The 15,378-nt window shown below is 36.9% G+C and overlaps 1 protein-coding gene across 3 annotated transcripts in view; it reads left to right on the forward strand.

Annotated features, from left to right (window-relative positions):
- Nucleotides 1-15,378, forward strand: part of IL23R (interleukin 23 receptor) — a 54,479-nt gene that overhangs the window by 18,558 nt on the left and 20,543 nt on the right. For all 3 annotated transcript variants that reach the window (XM_036871397.1, XM_036871406.1, XM_036871416.1), the window contains exons 5-7: nucleotides 3,670-3,830; nucleotides 7,918-8,063; nucleotides 13,575-13,731. In XM_036871397.1, coding sequence (XP_036727292.1) covers nucleotides 3,670-3,830; nucleotides 7,918-8,063; nucleotides 13,575-13,731 — 464 coding nt within the window. The remainder of the gene's footprint in view (nucleotides 1-3,669; nucleotides 3,831-7,917; nucleotides 8,064-13,574; nucleotides 13,732-15,378) is intronic.

Consider the following 15,378-nt stretch of genomic DNA (forward strand, 5'->3'; position numbering starts at 1 on the left):
CTGTTGTCCCATTACGCTCAACAGCTTTATGTAAATGTATTCTTTCTTTATCTTGGATACTCTTGCAATGTCTGGCACAGTACCGTCTACTCAATAAATAACTTGTTGAATGAAAATAAGTACATGATGGCCCTTCATTCTATTTTATTCAAGTCAATTTAACAAATATTTATTTAGTATTTCATGTCTTCTTGGAACTAGGTTAAATGCTAGAAAATTTTTTTAAATACGCAACGTGTCTGTGCACGACAAGTTTATAAACTGTTTAGAACAGCACCAATGGTAGAATTTTCAGGTACTATAAAAGACCAATAGGGTCTTTTAGTTTTAATGAGACCCCTAAAAACAACTGCCTACTCTTCCAGTTCACAAGGCCTGCTTGTTTTTGCCGCATCTTCCTCTCCATATGCATATTCATTATAACCAGAGTTCTTAGATATAACTCCAAATGTATTTGAGGCTGTGATGTTATATTTCTACTGAGTTCAATAACCAGTTCATATGTTAAAATCCATCTCCTCACCGATTCTGCACCAGTGCTTGGAGAGCTAATTGTGGCTGGGGACAAACACAAACTTACTGACTGATATTACTTTATATTCATGACCACTCACCTCAACTGGACCCAGGTAGCCACCCAGTAGTCCTACTGCACTTCACTGGCCAAGTCACTCCCCCACTAACCAGGTAATTATTTCATTACTCTTTCTCTCATCTCTGGTCTCCAACATCTTCTCCCCTTCTTCACTCTATTGATGACCTGCTTTCTATTTCATTGAGAAAATAGGAGTAATGAGAAATACCACAGCCTCCCTCATCTGCTGACACACTGACATCTGTACCCACATACTTGGTCTTCCCTTCTAGTACTGTGGATGAACTACCATTGCCCTGATGCCAGCTCTCCACTGTGTACTAGATCTTACCCTGCCTGCCTACTAGAGGACATTGCTCCAACAATACTCCTCTCTTTCTTCTGTATCATCACCTTTTCTATCTTTACTGGATCTCCTCATCAGCTTTCAAAGATGCTGTAGCATCTGCTCTCTTGAAAATACAACCCTCCCTTGGTCCTTGCCTTCCACTAATCTATTTCTCTGCTCCTTCTATGGCAAACTCCTCAGAAGAGTTGTTTGTACTTTCTGCCTCTACTTCCTCTCTTTTCATCGTCTCTTTAATCTAGTCAAATTTTTGCCCTCCACCTCCAGGTCTTAACAATGTCACTAATGACTTCCCCATTGCCAGATGCAATGGTTTATTCTCAGTCCCCACCCTCCTTATCAGGAGGATTTACTCTCAGGAGCATTTAACTTAGCTTTCTACTTCCTTCATTTGGCTTCCAGGACAGCACTCCCTTTTGGTTCTCCTCCTACCTTCCTGGATGCTTTTTCTCAGTCTCTTTTGTCAATTCCCCTTTATTCCAGTAAAGTAATGGTGACCCAGAGCTCTATCCTAGGACCTCTTATTATCTCTATCTACACTCATTACCTAAAAGATCTCATCCAAATTTATGGTGTAAAACTCCCTAATCTATATCTCCAGTCCAGATATCTCTCCTGAAATGCAGCCATCATTTATCTAACATCTTACTCAATATTTCCTCTTAGATGTCCAAAAGGTATTTTCAAGCTAACACTTTCAAAACCAAATACCCAGTTTCCTTTCCCCAGACTCGCATTCCCTATCTCAGTAAGTGGTAACACCATCCTTTGCAGTATTCAGGTTAAAATCATTGGAGTTCTCCTGGATTCCTCTCTAACACGCCCCCCATTCAACTGATCAGCAAAACCTATTGGCTCTGTCTTTAAAAAACTGATTTCTCACTGCCTGGTCCAAGACATATCATCTCTCACCTGCGTTAGTAAACTGGTGCTCTAGCCTTCACCTTTGCCCTGCTACAGTCTATTATTCACAAGTAGTCAGAGTAATCCTTTTCACATGCACATCAGATGTCACTCCTCTGCTCAAAATCTCCCATTTCACTCAGAGATCAAAGGCAGCACACTTCCATGGCCTTATGTGACCTTACAATGCCTTCTAAATCTCCCCCTCCTCTAGGACTCTCTGATATCATCTCATCCCTCTCCATCCCTCAGTCTACCAAGCCTCAATGACCTCCTTACTGTTCCTGAACAGGACAGGCAAGGTCCTGCCTCAGGGCCTTTGCATATCACCTAGAATGCTCTTCCTCCAAAGAGCCACAAGACCTGATTCTTTACTGCTCTAGTGTTACCTTCTCAGATGCTCAGATAGGTCTTCCCAATCTCCCTAAAAAAAAAAAAAAAAAAAAAAAAAAATACCACCACACCTACTCCTAGCATTTCCTAACCCCTTTCTTTTCTCTTCTGAATGTTTATCACCACAAGACATATTATATATGTATTTGTTTCCACCAGAATGTGTGCTCCACAAAGGTTGGGACTTTACCTGTTTTGTTCACTGTGGTAGCCCCAGTGTCTAAAGTAGTGCTTGGAATATAGTGGCTGTTAAATAAATATTTGTTGAATGAATGATTAAATTAAAAAATACTGTTCACCATTATCACCACAAATCAGCAGTGTTTATTAAAAATCTATTAACTACAACTAGGATTAGGTGGAATGGAAACTTCAGAAAAATATAAATCATGCTGACTCCCTTCAACAAATAATCTGTTATGTATTAATTAGCACAAGAAAAAAAGAAATAGAAGTAAGAAATTTAAAAAACTTTGTAACATACAGTTGTATGCAAAAATTGTCCTAAAGTATATAGTCAGTCATTACAATTAGATTCTTCATCTAAAATAGTGCTTTGTGGTCTAGGTGCTGATATGAGGGGTAGACTTTAAAAGAAGAATTAGATTACCTAGTAGCTATGGTTAATGTCGGTTTGAGAATACATTTCCATTTTGACTTGTGGTCTCAATACGTGTGATAAAAGAATTAGCCACAAACCAATTAACAACATGTATGTGGTTTTCTCTAACTGGAAAATATTCAAAGATGCCCTACTTACTACTTACACATAGTTGCCGTTCTCTTATTTTCACATTTCAATACTTATTTACCATGAAGTTAGCAGTCCTTATTACAAAGCCCTCGCATGGAACCCCTGTGCAATGCTCCTTCTCAGAGGGAGCCCATTTAGTTCAAGCCATGTCCACAGCTGCCCTTCCCAAAGAGGTACAGTAGGCACAGAACCCAGGGCTCGCCATACTTTCAGGAGTCTACAAGATGTTTAATTGCATTTAAAATCACAGGAAAAAATGAACCATTAGGTCAAAGAAAATGGTTTAATATGTGATATTAATATAGTTGCTTTTATATCAGCAGTTGTGAAACATAATCTATATGAATATATGTGTGTGTGTGTGTGTATATATATATATATATATATATATATATATATATATATAAACATAAACATACCTACACACATATAAACTTTTTTATGTTAATGGAAGAAGGGGTCTATGAAGGCAAAAGTGTTTAGGGCCCATGAAAGTCATACTATGGCCCTGGATGGTCTTGACTTTGTTTTAAAAAATTCTAAAAGTGAAACCAATTCTGATTCATTTTTAAGTAAAAGGTTGCCTTCTGAAAGAAAGCTAAAAAGATAGCATCAAAAAAATTGAGGAATAATTCATTCAAACCAACATAACTGGTGATCATAATCTTTTTTTTTAAGTTTAGAGACAGAAGAAGAGCAAGAGTATCTCACTTCAAGTTATATTAACATCTCCACTGATTCATTGCAAGGTGGCAAGAAGTATTTGGTTTGGGTCCAAGCTTCAAATGTACTGGGCACGAAGAAGTCAAAACAAGTGCAAATTCACCTGGACGATATAGGTAAAGAATAAGAAATTCTGTAATGGCTTTACAAATAAACAACTAATTTGTTCTGACCTAATCAAATGAAGTTGAGATCTGAAAAGAATTTCCCTAAAGTTCCTGAAGATCATGATACAGAAAACAAGAATTACCCATAAGCCACTGTCTGAGACAAGCCAAAGATAAGTAAGGCTGCCACTGTGTTGTATATTCTTCCAGTCTTATTTCTACATGGGGTATGTCTTTTCACAATATTTACTGAGAACTTCTTATGTTTAACCATTGTTCTAAGGGCTAGGGAGAATGAGATAGACAAGGAAGATACCTCCTGTCCTAAATATCTTGCAATCTACCAGGGAAGAGGGAAAGAAATAAAGATTATAATAAAGTGTGATGAGTCTTATGTTGTGAGAAGTACAGCATACTAAAGCATTCTACTGTACATGCTATTTTGGAAGATATGTTTTTATTTGATTTTGTTTGAAAAGTTCTACAAAAAACATAGAAAATTGTGGAGAATTATGTAGACATCTCTATGTACACCAGCCAGATTCAACAAAAGTTAACATGTTTTGTTTCAGGTATTTTAGAACTTGCCTTTTAAAGAAATAATAATATAGAATACATATTTCTATTAATTTAATCTATAATCTTATTTTTAATTAATATCGTTAATTAGTCCCTTATTACTGTTCCCAATTTTTCACCATCATAAACTACACTGCCACGGACAATCTTTTGGCTGAATTTTTGCATAGTAGTTGTTTTTTTCCTTAAGATAACTTCCAAAAAGTGATTGCCCTTGAGCCTTTTACAACTATATCCTAGTCCTAAAGCCAGAGTTCAGCCAAAGAGCACCAAGTGTGAATCACCTTCTCTTTGGAGATTCTAGTGCCAATTATTCCTGTTTTTATTATTAAAGTTGATTTCAGTAGCTAACATTTATGGCACACTTTCTTCAGTGCTAACTGCTTTTACATACATTATCTTATTTAACCCTCACAACAGTCCTATTTTGTAGAAGAGATTATAATTTATACATGAGGAAACCAAGGCTAGGTGGCATTAGAAGTTGAGTTTGCAGAGCTAGGAAGCCTCTAGTTCTAGTATCCTCAACTCTTATCCTCAGTCTTTATTTAAAAGCACACTGCAATGTGTCTGACAACTTTCCTGCTGATTAATGTTCTAGGGGATGTGACACCTCTTGGGGCACAACATGGGTATCCTTTGGGGACTCCTGGGGTCTTCTATTGGAACTAATATCTCAACGTCTCAACTAAACTGAACTATCTCAACTAATAAGATTGGTCTAAAAATCTGTCCTTATGCTATGAATATTGGCTTTGAAAACAAGCACTGCTGACTACGGTGATGAATAGTAACTCCATTGTGCTGTATATTCTTGGAGTTAGTTCTCCACATTTTTGTAAGTTTACATTTTGAGGTAGGATATAGCCATAACATGCCCTTATCTTAAAAACAGGTTCCCCTCAATGGATTAATGATGTTTAAAGGCTATCGTGTTCAGTATCATTTTGGCAGTATCATTTTTAGGAATGAGATTATTACTATTAGTATTACTGCTATTATTACCATTGTTATCTTATTATGACCTTAGTGTCACTGCATCCATTTATTGAACACCTATAGTGTTCCAGACAATTAACATGCAAATCACATTTAATTCTGAAAACAATCATGCATGGTACCACTGTACCCATTTTATAGATGAAGAAAGAGATAAAATAATTTGCTCAGAGCACATAGCTAGTAAGGAGGAGAGCCAGATTTCATCTCAGACTTGCCGACTTGCTGTAGTTAACCACCACCCCACCTCCCATAAAGGGAAAATCTCATCTGGCTGTCACCTCCAAATCTGCTTTTCACACTGAACCAGGGAGCCTCTTGTTTAGAGTTACTCCACCTCCTCCTCCTCCTCCTTTCTCAGTATCCCAAAATGGACTCTTAGAAACTCAGGTTGAAAAGCACAGGTTGACAGTGTAGGAGGCTACTCCCAACAGAACCCCTAGGTTATTAACGGATGAACTATATTCATTTGTGGCACTTTAAGAATAAGACATTGCAAGTTAGATATATGAACTGTTCTATGAAACTGAAGACAGAGGACTCTCCTGGGAGCAATTTCCACATAACGGCTACGGGATTGGTCTTTAATTAAGTTAGGAAGATATGCTGAAAGGCAGGGCTGAATTAATAGTGCAGTAACACTGCCAAAATGACATGTGAGAGGAATGCTTAAACTTCTCTTATAGAGAAGTAAGTTTCAATACGGAAAATGCAGTGCCTTCTGGCTGCCATTTTGAACATAGTTCTCCCCACTGAATAATTATAAGTAAATACATGTTGTTAGAAAGATACCAAAGAACTACAATATGGTTCTTTATTTCAATATAAGTGGAAACTAAAGATATGGCATCTACGATGGAATTGACGGTTTTTTAAAAAAATGTAAGATCTAATGGGAATGTATGAAACCAAAGCAATGAGAGCAAAAATTCAACATTCTGAGTCTTGTGTAACAAACTAATGTTCAAGTACATATTACATAACATGTTTTTATTTGAAAAATATAAGCTCATTCAAACCTAAACCATCAGATCTCTATTGCATTGATCTGCTCTGTGCTAAGACTCTATCTTAGACCAGACTTACTGTTCTATCCGCATTTCTCATAGGACTAAGCAGACTTTTGCTTCCTCCCCAGAATATTTCTTTCTGCAAAAGGGTCTCGGAATGCTTGTGCTGTTACGTCTGTGGCAGGTCACACTCAGAGGTGGGAGACAGGAGGGGGTAGGTAATTTGTAGCCTTGAGGGTGCTTAAATGGTCCCAAGTGGTTTCAGAGCCCTGGAGATCCACTTCCCTGACTCTAGAAATCTCTGAATTCTGATTCTCATTACAAGAAGCTTAAACTAGCAAAAGGAAACCACCTATGGAATTCAGATGATAAAACTTCAGTATGGTAAGCTCTTTAATTAGATTAATCCTGCTACTACTACTTATGTTCTATACTGGGTTTAGCCCAAGGATTTTATTTTAGGTCAGTGCTACTAGAAAGCAAATCTTTAATTTTTATATTTTTCTATAAATCATATATCTGTGCACATAATTTTAGATAATATTATTCATTGAAAATAAAACAAATTTCCCAAAGAATACTTTATAAACTTAGAATAAACAAAAAGGAAACTAATTCATAGAGAATATTAAGCTGTAATAATGGCCTCTAAAAACACACATACAGGTTCTTGAGTTCTTTGTTAAATAATACGTCTAACACAGTTATAGGTTTTCACTGTTCTACTATGCATATAGGAGAAATGGGAAGTGCCCATGATTTTATTCTGTCCAGACAGAACAAATTTACAAGAATTTACGCAGTTTAGAAATACAGAGCTTCCAGTTACACCATTACACCTAGTACAAAAAATAACTAGTAAGATGACCAATCAGAATTTCAGTTTCCTTTTGAAAATCATAATCACAGAACACAGCAATAATTTGTAAAGTCTTAGAGTCTTGTAAGACTCCTTGTTCAAATCATACTTTCAAGTACAGATTTATTTTAATAGATAACAAAACAAGTTAGCAATAGATATAAATATTCATACAAATTTCCCTATGACACAAGAGAATAAAAATATTATTGTGAACGATCTTAATTTTACATCTTACCAAATTAGATACTCTGAACTAAATTTAGGTTGCAAAACATCATTTCTCCCTAAACAGATGCGGAAAAGAAGAGATATCTTCTTTACCTCCTTTTCACATTCTTTTGTTAATAGGCCAGGCTTCAGAATTTCATTAGTTCAGAATACAGGGGAGTATGAGGTGGGAAAGGACAAGACAGAGCTCCATTTAACAGAAATGGAGAATGGGTGGAATAGAATTTTACTTAAGAACAGCAGTTTTCTCCTACATAATAGATTAGAAAACAAGAAAAATTTCATGTTAATTAGATCACGAGTTTGTTTTTTTTTTTGGTACTTTGAGTTTTAACATGTCTAAATATTGATGAAAAAATATTGATTTCTCCCTAGGCAAGTTTTAAGCTGCTGGATTTCTGTTTTTGTTTTTCTTTAGTGATACCTTCTGCATCCATTATTTCCAGGGCTGAGGATATAAATACTACAGTGCCCAAAACCGTAATCCACTGGAATAGTCAAACATCAATTGAAAAGGTTTCCTGTGAAATGAGATACAAGGCTGCAACAAACCAAACTTGGAACGTAAGCTAACTTTCACTATTCTTTTGCATGTAAGTGAGTGAAAGAAAAGCCAGCCAATAGTCAAGTGACCACAGTGGATGTATAATGATCTATTTTACATGTTTTTATCTGATTGTTCATGTAATATTCAAACCACTCTACTTTTAATAATGATGCTTCCAAATAGAGAGGTGTTTCCTGAAAAGGTCTCTTGCCTTTTGTAAACTGCTAAATAGACAAATGTCCAACTAGGACAGATTCATCTGTTTAGCTCCTTGTAATTCACTGTCTCTTAGGGTGAGATTTATATCAGTGATTATGAATATAAAATGTAAGTATTCTATGCTGAAATTTAACAGCCATTCGGGGAAATAAAATCTGTTCAAAAAGCTTCAGATTCATGGGTGTCTCTTTTTAAATGAAAAATGTTCAATCCAAAATGTAAAATTTGTTACTATATTAGTCTTAGATGAGCATAAGGTAAAAAGTGAATGTCTAGGCAAACTAACCATCCTTAAATACCAATGATAAGTTAGCAAGTGTCTTAGGAGAGGCATAGGTACAAGGTGCATTAATAAAATCACATCACACGACAGCACCTGTGAACATTATAATAAAAACTCACTAATTTGAACTACAGGGTAACACTAGCCTGACTGAAGAAAAAGTACCAATTTTAGTGTATTTGAAAACAAATGCCATTTTATTATTTTTAAGTACAATAAACTGCCATTTAGTCAAAATAATTACGGAATGGAGTTTATGGCTTTGCTTAATTAATAGTTATGTGTCATGTATGAATTTACCAGTTTTCAGAGAGTTAAGTGAAATGATATGTATTTATTCTCTGGTGATTAGCATGGCTCCAAAGTCTTCATCATTCTGAACATGAACGATACTGGCTTTGCTGCAGAACAATATGTTTAAAGAGTGTCAAGAAAATGAGGGTAAAACTATACTGATTTCATGACATGCTCTAAAGACTGCTCTTTAAAAAGAAATCCCCGATGCCAAGTTGTTTATTTACCTTTGTTAATGTACCTGAGAAATGTGACCTTTTAGTTGTTTAGATTACACTTGGATGCAAGTCCATGTTCTGCAACATTTGGTCAGTAACCAAATGAAGATTCTGCTGGACTCGTTGACTAAATAACTGCGGCATTTGTGTGCACAGCAACCCCATGCTTGAAGCCTAGGACAAGCAAGATTAAAAACTTCACAGACAATCTTCGGCATATGTGGAATTTAGGTAAATTTGAAAACAACCCAAATGAAACTCTCATCCTAGATTTTGAGTGGATGAGGCCTTACTCTAATAAGACACCTGGGTAGTGTCAGGGTCATAGGATGATATTGAGAACATGAAATTTCTTTATTTGGCATAATTAGGAGGAAGTAATAAGCTATAAGAATGTTTAGAAAATAGAAAGGAGTTACAGTATCAGTATCTCTGAATAGATTTTCAGAAACCAACTGTTTTCTTGTTGAAATTCTTGTTCTCTGCTCCCCTTGGCAGTGCTACATATGCCACTGTGAGACTTGGTAACTCAGAGGTAAATCTGAGCTCCCTTTTCAAAACCTTCTCTTTATCAGAAGCAGGCAAATGAAGGAGCTGAAAGAATATTTGTTACCTCATTTCATCTTCATCACAATCTTTTGTGATAGGTAGTATCAGCTCCATCATCGAAATGAGGACATAGGGCTTGAAAAAAGCTTAAGCCAGGTTCTCCAAGCTTACAGCGCTAGTAACTTAGTGCCTCTTACAGACCCTGCATCACTTTGGGCACCCCAAAAACGTTTGGAAAATGAAGGAACCAGTTTCAATTCAAAATCTGTATCCTATCCCTTTTACCATGATTCCTCCAAATGTAATTACTCACACAGATGACCCAAGTCCAGTTGGTAACAGCCAGAATGATGCTTTGTTTTTTACATTTGTTACCCGTCAGTTTCATCTGGATCATGCATAAAATGTTGTCTTTACCTCCTTGTAAGGAGACAGGAAGCGAGAGTCAGGAAGAGTGGGCAGACACAAAGGACTACCGATCTGCTCTTCCACCTCAGCTCTGCCTGCATCAGAGAACTGATGGAGGGAAGCCCTTTACTTCAAAGCGGCAGACAGCTATGCAGAAAGCCTTGTGGCTCAGCACATAGACTCTAGAGTTCAAAGCCTGGCTCTGCCACTTTCTGGTGGTGCAGCCTTGGGCAAGTTCCCTAGCTTCTCTGGGACTCATTATTACCACACCTAAAAGAGGGATAAGATAAGCACCTACCTCATATGGTTTGGGGGGTGATCAAATGATGGAAGAAGCTAGCCCAGAGCCTGGAATAGAGTTAATGTTCAGTAAATGCTGGCTGTTACTGTTCCGCTTCATCTTAACCTCCAGGAGAGCCATGCAGCAGGTGTGGTCGAGCCAAGGATGCCCACCTGAAAATCAAAATCAGTGCATTGAGGGTGTTTTCAGCTGTTTTTAGCTAAGCTGCATATAGATTACGAGGTATCAGCCAGTCCTTCCGGTGAACCTGCAAGGCTGACACCATGGGGAGAATATCTACTTGTTGGTTATCTTCATGGACTGTCTCCCTACCTCCCTGGCATTCTTGCCCACTTCTGTGTACCTTATTTCAGGAACATTTGCCATGTTGTTTGTATTTACGTGTTTACACGTGTATTTTCCCATCCTTCAACTATGAGCCCCTGGAAGACAGGACTGTTCCACAATCATTTTTGTATTTCCATTGATATTTATAATGTCTGGTTCCCACAGATAATATTTTGACACATTAGCTATTAGTAGTATTATTATTTGCCTTTAATGGTGCCAATAGCAGTGATAGTAAAGTAGGGAAATCTTGACTAGAAGTTCAAGTGAGTGGATTAACAATGACTCGAGTCTCTGATTAAGCTAGACCAGGGTATTGGCAAACTTTTTATTCAAGGGCCAAATAGTAAACAATTTAGGCTTTGCAGGCCATAAGATCTCTGTCCCAACTATTCAACTCTGCATTTGTAGCATGAAAGCAGCCATAGACAATATGTAAATGAATGGACATTGTTGTGTTCCAGTAAAATTTTACTTTTGGACACGGAAATTTGAATTTTAGATCATTTCCATGCATCATTGAAATAATCTTCTTTGGATTTTCTTTCAACCATTTAAAAAATGTAGAAACTCTTCTTAGCTCATGGGCTGCACAAAACCAAGCATTCATTTTTTTCCTGGAATGGCTACTAGAACAGCAGGCAGATAGCCAAGGTTCAAATCCTTGGCCTTTGCATTTCAAAAGTGTCAATGCTAGTATAGGACAGAAGACTTGTAAGAACATGTGATTAGTCATGACTGGGTTTCTCAATCCCCATCCCCCTTCCCTCTCACACCAAACACTAGATAAAGATTCCTGAGCAGAGAGAGGCGGAAATGGGTGAGGGGAAGAGGTTGGTAAGGGGGGAGAACAAAAAGAGTTTAGACTTGGGTGGTTACTGAGCAGGACCCCTCATTCTGGGCCATGCCCCAGGTTGGGAGTCAGAGGAAGTTGGGATTATAGAGCTCTGAATAGGTTGAGATTCTCCCCTTCACCCAAGGGTGCTCCCAGAAATTTAGGTGTAACCCTAAGAAAAGAGGTACCTCAAAATGATGGAGATTAAGTTTCCAGGCCTCACGCCTTCAGAATTGAGGCTCTAAAAAGAAAGCAGCTGCTATAAAAATAAAGTTATATTTCTGGCCCTTGAGGTCATACCCTCTGCATAGGAACACAGTTAGGTCCAGCTCTCTCAATGTCCATTGTAGCCTCTGAAAGTGTCATTTTGAAGGTACCATATTCAGCTTGCAAGGCCCTAAGCAGGCACCTAGTTGGCCTCTTAGTAGAAACAACTGTTAACAGTTCCATAAAATTCTTCTTTCTATTTTAGAATTCTGGCTGTACTTTAGGGTATATCTCTTCTTAGAGGACTTATCTATAAACATAATGGCAAGAGACATATTGGAGAACAGCAACTCCCCTCCAAAAGAAGCTCATATGAAGCAGGGTGCATATGGAAGTCAAACTTTTGGCACTAATAAAATCTCTCCTGGATCCCAGTAGACTCTAGGGGCCTTCAGTCATATTTAGAAGAGCAGAAAATTTCAAGGGCCGTGGGTAGAAATGTGGCTTACGGAAACTCTGAATGATATCTTTCAGGAAACGTGATAGCCCAAAACAGATATTTTTATGATTTTTACATTTTCAATGCATTGCAAGTTTTAAAGATTTATGTTAAGACTGGGTTTTAACATTAGAATCTCTAGGGCTTCCCTGGTGGTGCAGTGGTTGAGAATCTGCCTGCCAATGCAGGGGACACGGGTTCGAGCCCTGGTCTGGGAAGATCCTACATGCCGCAGAGCAACTGGGCCCGTGAGCCACAATTACTGAGCCTGCGCGTCTGGAGCCTGTGCTCCGCAACAAGAGAGGCCACGATAGTGAGAGGCCCGCGCACCGCGATAAAGAGTGGCCCCCGCTTGCCACAACTAGAAAAAGCCCTCGCACAGAAACGAAGACACAACACAGCCATAAATAAATAAATTCAAAAAAAAACAAAACTTGACCTTTAAAAAAAAAAACAAAAAACATTAGAATCTCTAAATGACATGTATACCTTGTTTTGTGTGTGTGTGTGTGTTTTAATCGTGATAGTTTTAACTTTCTCTTTCATGGTAACAGTTTTCTCCCAGTTGCTGAATAAATGCATTTCTAGACTTTTTTTGTTTATGTTTCAATTGTGCTTCACTGTTTTCAGTAGATCCACTATTACAACACACTAAGGCACTGTGTAAATGCCTTGGTTTTTCTCTCCCATCTGAACCAGCTTGTCTGGGGGTCCTTTTTCATCATATTTTATAGCAGGTTGTAGTCCCAGAAAAATGATTTTTAAGTTTATCCTTCAGCTATTTTCTTGCTTATCTTCCATTGGATTTTCACGTTTCAACAGTCTTAAATGTTTTGTTTTGTTTTCCCATATAATATGAGAAAGGATACATATATCCTTGTAGAATGCATAGATCTGCAATAAGGACCAATTTAACAGCTTAGTTTGTAGGTAATTGCTTCCAAAAGTCATCATTCACAAGTGAAATTATTTCATCATTCAGGAAGGACTATTGATCTAAATATGCAACTGCGGAGAGAGAGAGAGAGAGAGAGGAGGGAAGAAAGACTGAATTCAAACAATTGCTATTATGTCCCCCTTTCTCCCACCCTATTAAAATCAGCTGTTCCAAAATTAAGACTATATTACATTTTGGAATTTCTTGATATTTAAAAGCTTGAAAGAGTTGTCAAACACTAAGCAACATGTATTTCACTTTTAAGGTTAAATAACATGTATTTGATTATCTTTGGCCATCTTTTATACAAAGTAGCCTATTCCTCTCTGTTTTCCCAGGGTCCTGGAACATAGTAAGTGTCCATACATTTCTGCTAAATGGAATAATTGTTTTAAAAGCACACTGCATCATTTCTTTATGGTATTTCACTATGGTTATTCATCCATTTTAGGTTAAAGAATTTGACACCAATTTTACATATGTGCAACAGTCAGAATTCTACTTGCAGCCAAACACTAAGTACGTATTTCAAGTAAGATGTCAAGAAAAAGCTAAAAGGTACTGGCAGTCCTGGAGTTCACCCTTTTTTCATAAAACTCCTGAAATAGGTGAGTGTATTTACATATTTAATCTCTTAGGCTTCTCTTTTGACTTCTGTCTCTTTTCTAAGTATATATTTTTTTCTCCTTAATTTCTATCAAAATCGACAAAACTATTCTAGGGCAGGTGATAACATTTAAATGTCATTTTCCTTTGATTTTGTTAAGGCTGACTATAATTTATGTAATGGTTCTCAAACATTCCAGGGCATAAAAACCAATAAAAACCACCTGGGGGTGCTTGTTTAGTATGCATGGGATTACGTTATTCTCTTCTCAATAAAATCTAGCTGAGCTATTATCTTTAGGTATTTTCCTGCTCTTAATATTATTCGTTTAATTTTCTAGTCATTTACACGTGATTCAATAAAATCTTAGCCAAATAGACTCAATTGTAAGCAAATAATAAAATGAATCTATAGTAATTTTCATAATACTCCATAGTGGCCCCATTATCCTGAAGATGTCTCCTTACTGTAGGTAGCTTATACACTAGATTAAAAATTTTTTATTCAGAACTGAAGTACTTAATTGCAATAACAGCATTGTTAATATCGTTCTTACTATAATACAACATCTTGGAATTGTGTTTTATGTTTTCAAAACACTTTGACATACATTATAAATATTGATGGACACCAAATAAGTAGAAGGTGCCAAGAGCCAGACAAGCTAAGAAGTTCTTTTGGTGCCCCCTACTGCCAAAATCTCAGAAACACATTATTAAGGGAATAATTTACAATACTGGTTATCAGTTCTCTTTTTTTAAAGTAATTTTTTAACTTAAGGTATTCTGTTTTAAGTTGATATTGTTAAAATTCTTAGGACTTTAGATGCCATTTTAGAATAGTCAGAATTTAGTTGATAATCTATTTTAATGAAATCTAGAATTGTTTAGCAAGATTATTCAAATTGATAATTAACATTTACTTACCACTCACAAAGTACTACTATACAAAAGCTTGTTTGATCTTTACATTAGTCATATTTGGTAGTATAATTGGCATCATTTTACAAATGAGGAAACTGAAGCATGATTTGCTTCATTGCTAGTGGGTAAACAGCAGTTAAAGGAGAACACGAGTTTTCTTACTCACCACCAGCCCTCAGTAATCTCATCAATTTCTTTCTTTAACCAATTACAGTTGACCCTTTAACACCATGTGTTTGAACTCTGCAGATTCACTTATACACAGATTTTTTTCAATAAATGCTACAGTACTACACAATCTGTGGTTGGTTGAATCCATGGGTGCAAAACTGGGATGCAGTGGAACCAAGAATACTGAGGGCCAACTATAAATTATACGGGGATTTTTGGCTGTGTGGCGGGTCAGCACCCCAACCTCTGTGTTGTTCAAGGGTCAACTATACATCAAAGTGGAGGAACAGCTTACTAAAATATCCTATAGGTTAAGTACAGTCAGCTCTCCATATTCATGGGTTCCACATCCACAGATTCAACCAACCATAGATAGAAAATATTTGGGGAAAAAAAGTCTGGAAAGTTCCAAAAGCAAAGCTTGAATTTGCCTCACACCAGCAACTATTTACATAGCATTTACATTGTATTTACAACTATTTACATATCATTTACATTGTACTGGGCATTATAAATAATCTAGAGATGATTTAAAGTATACGGAAGGATGTGCA

The sequence above is a fragment of the Balaenoptera musculus genome, chromosome 1, assembly GCF_009873245.2.
Source record: "Balaenoptera musculus isolate JJ_BM4_2016_0621 chromosome 1, mBalMus1.pri.v3, whole genome shotgun sequence".
In the NCBI taxonomy this organism is placed as follows: Eukaryota; Metazoa; Chordata; class Mammalia; order Artiodactyla; family Balaenopteridae; genus Balaenoptera; species Balaenoptera musculus.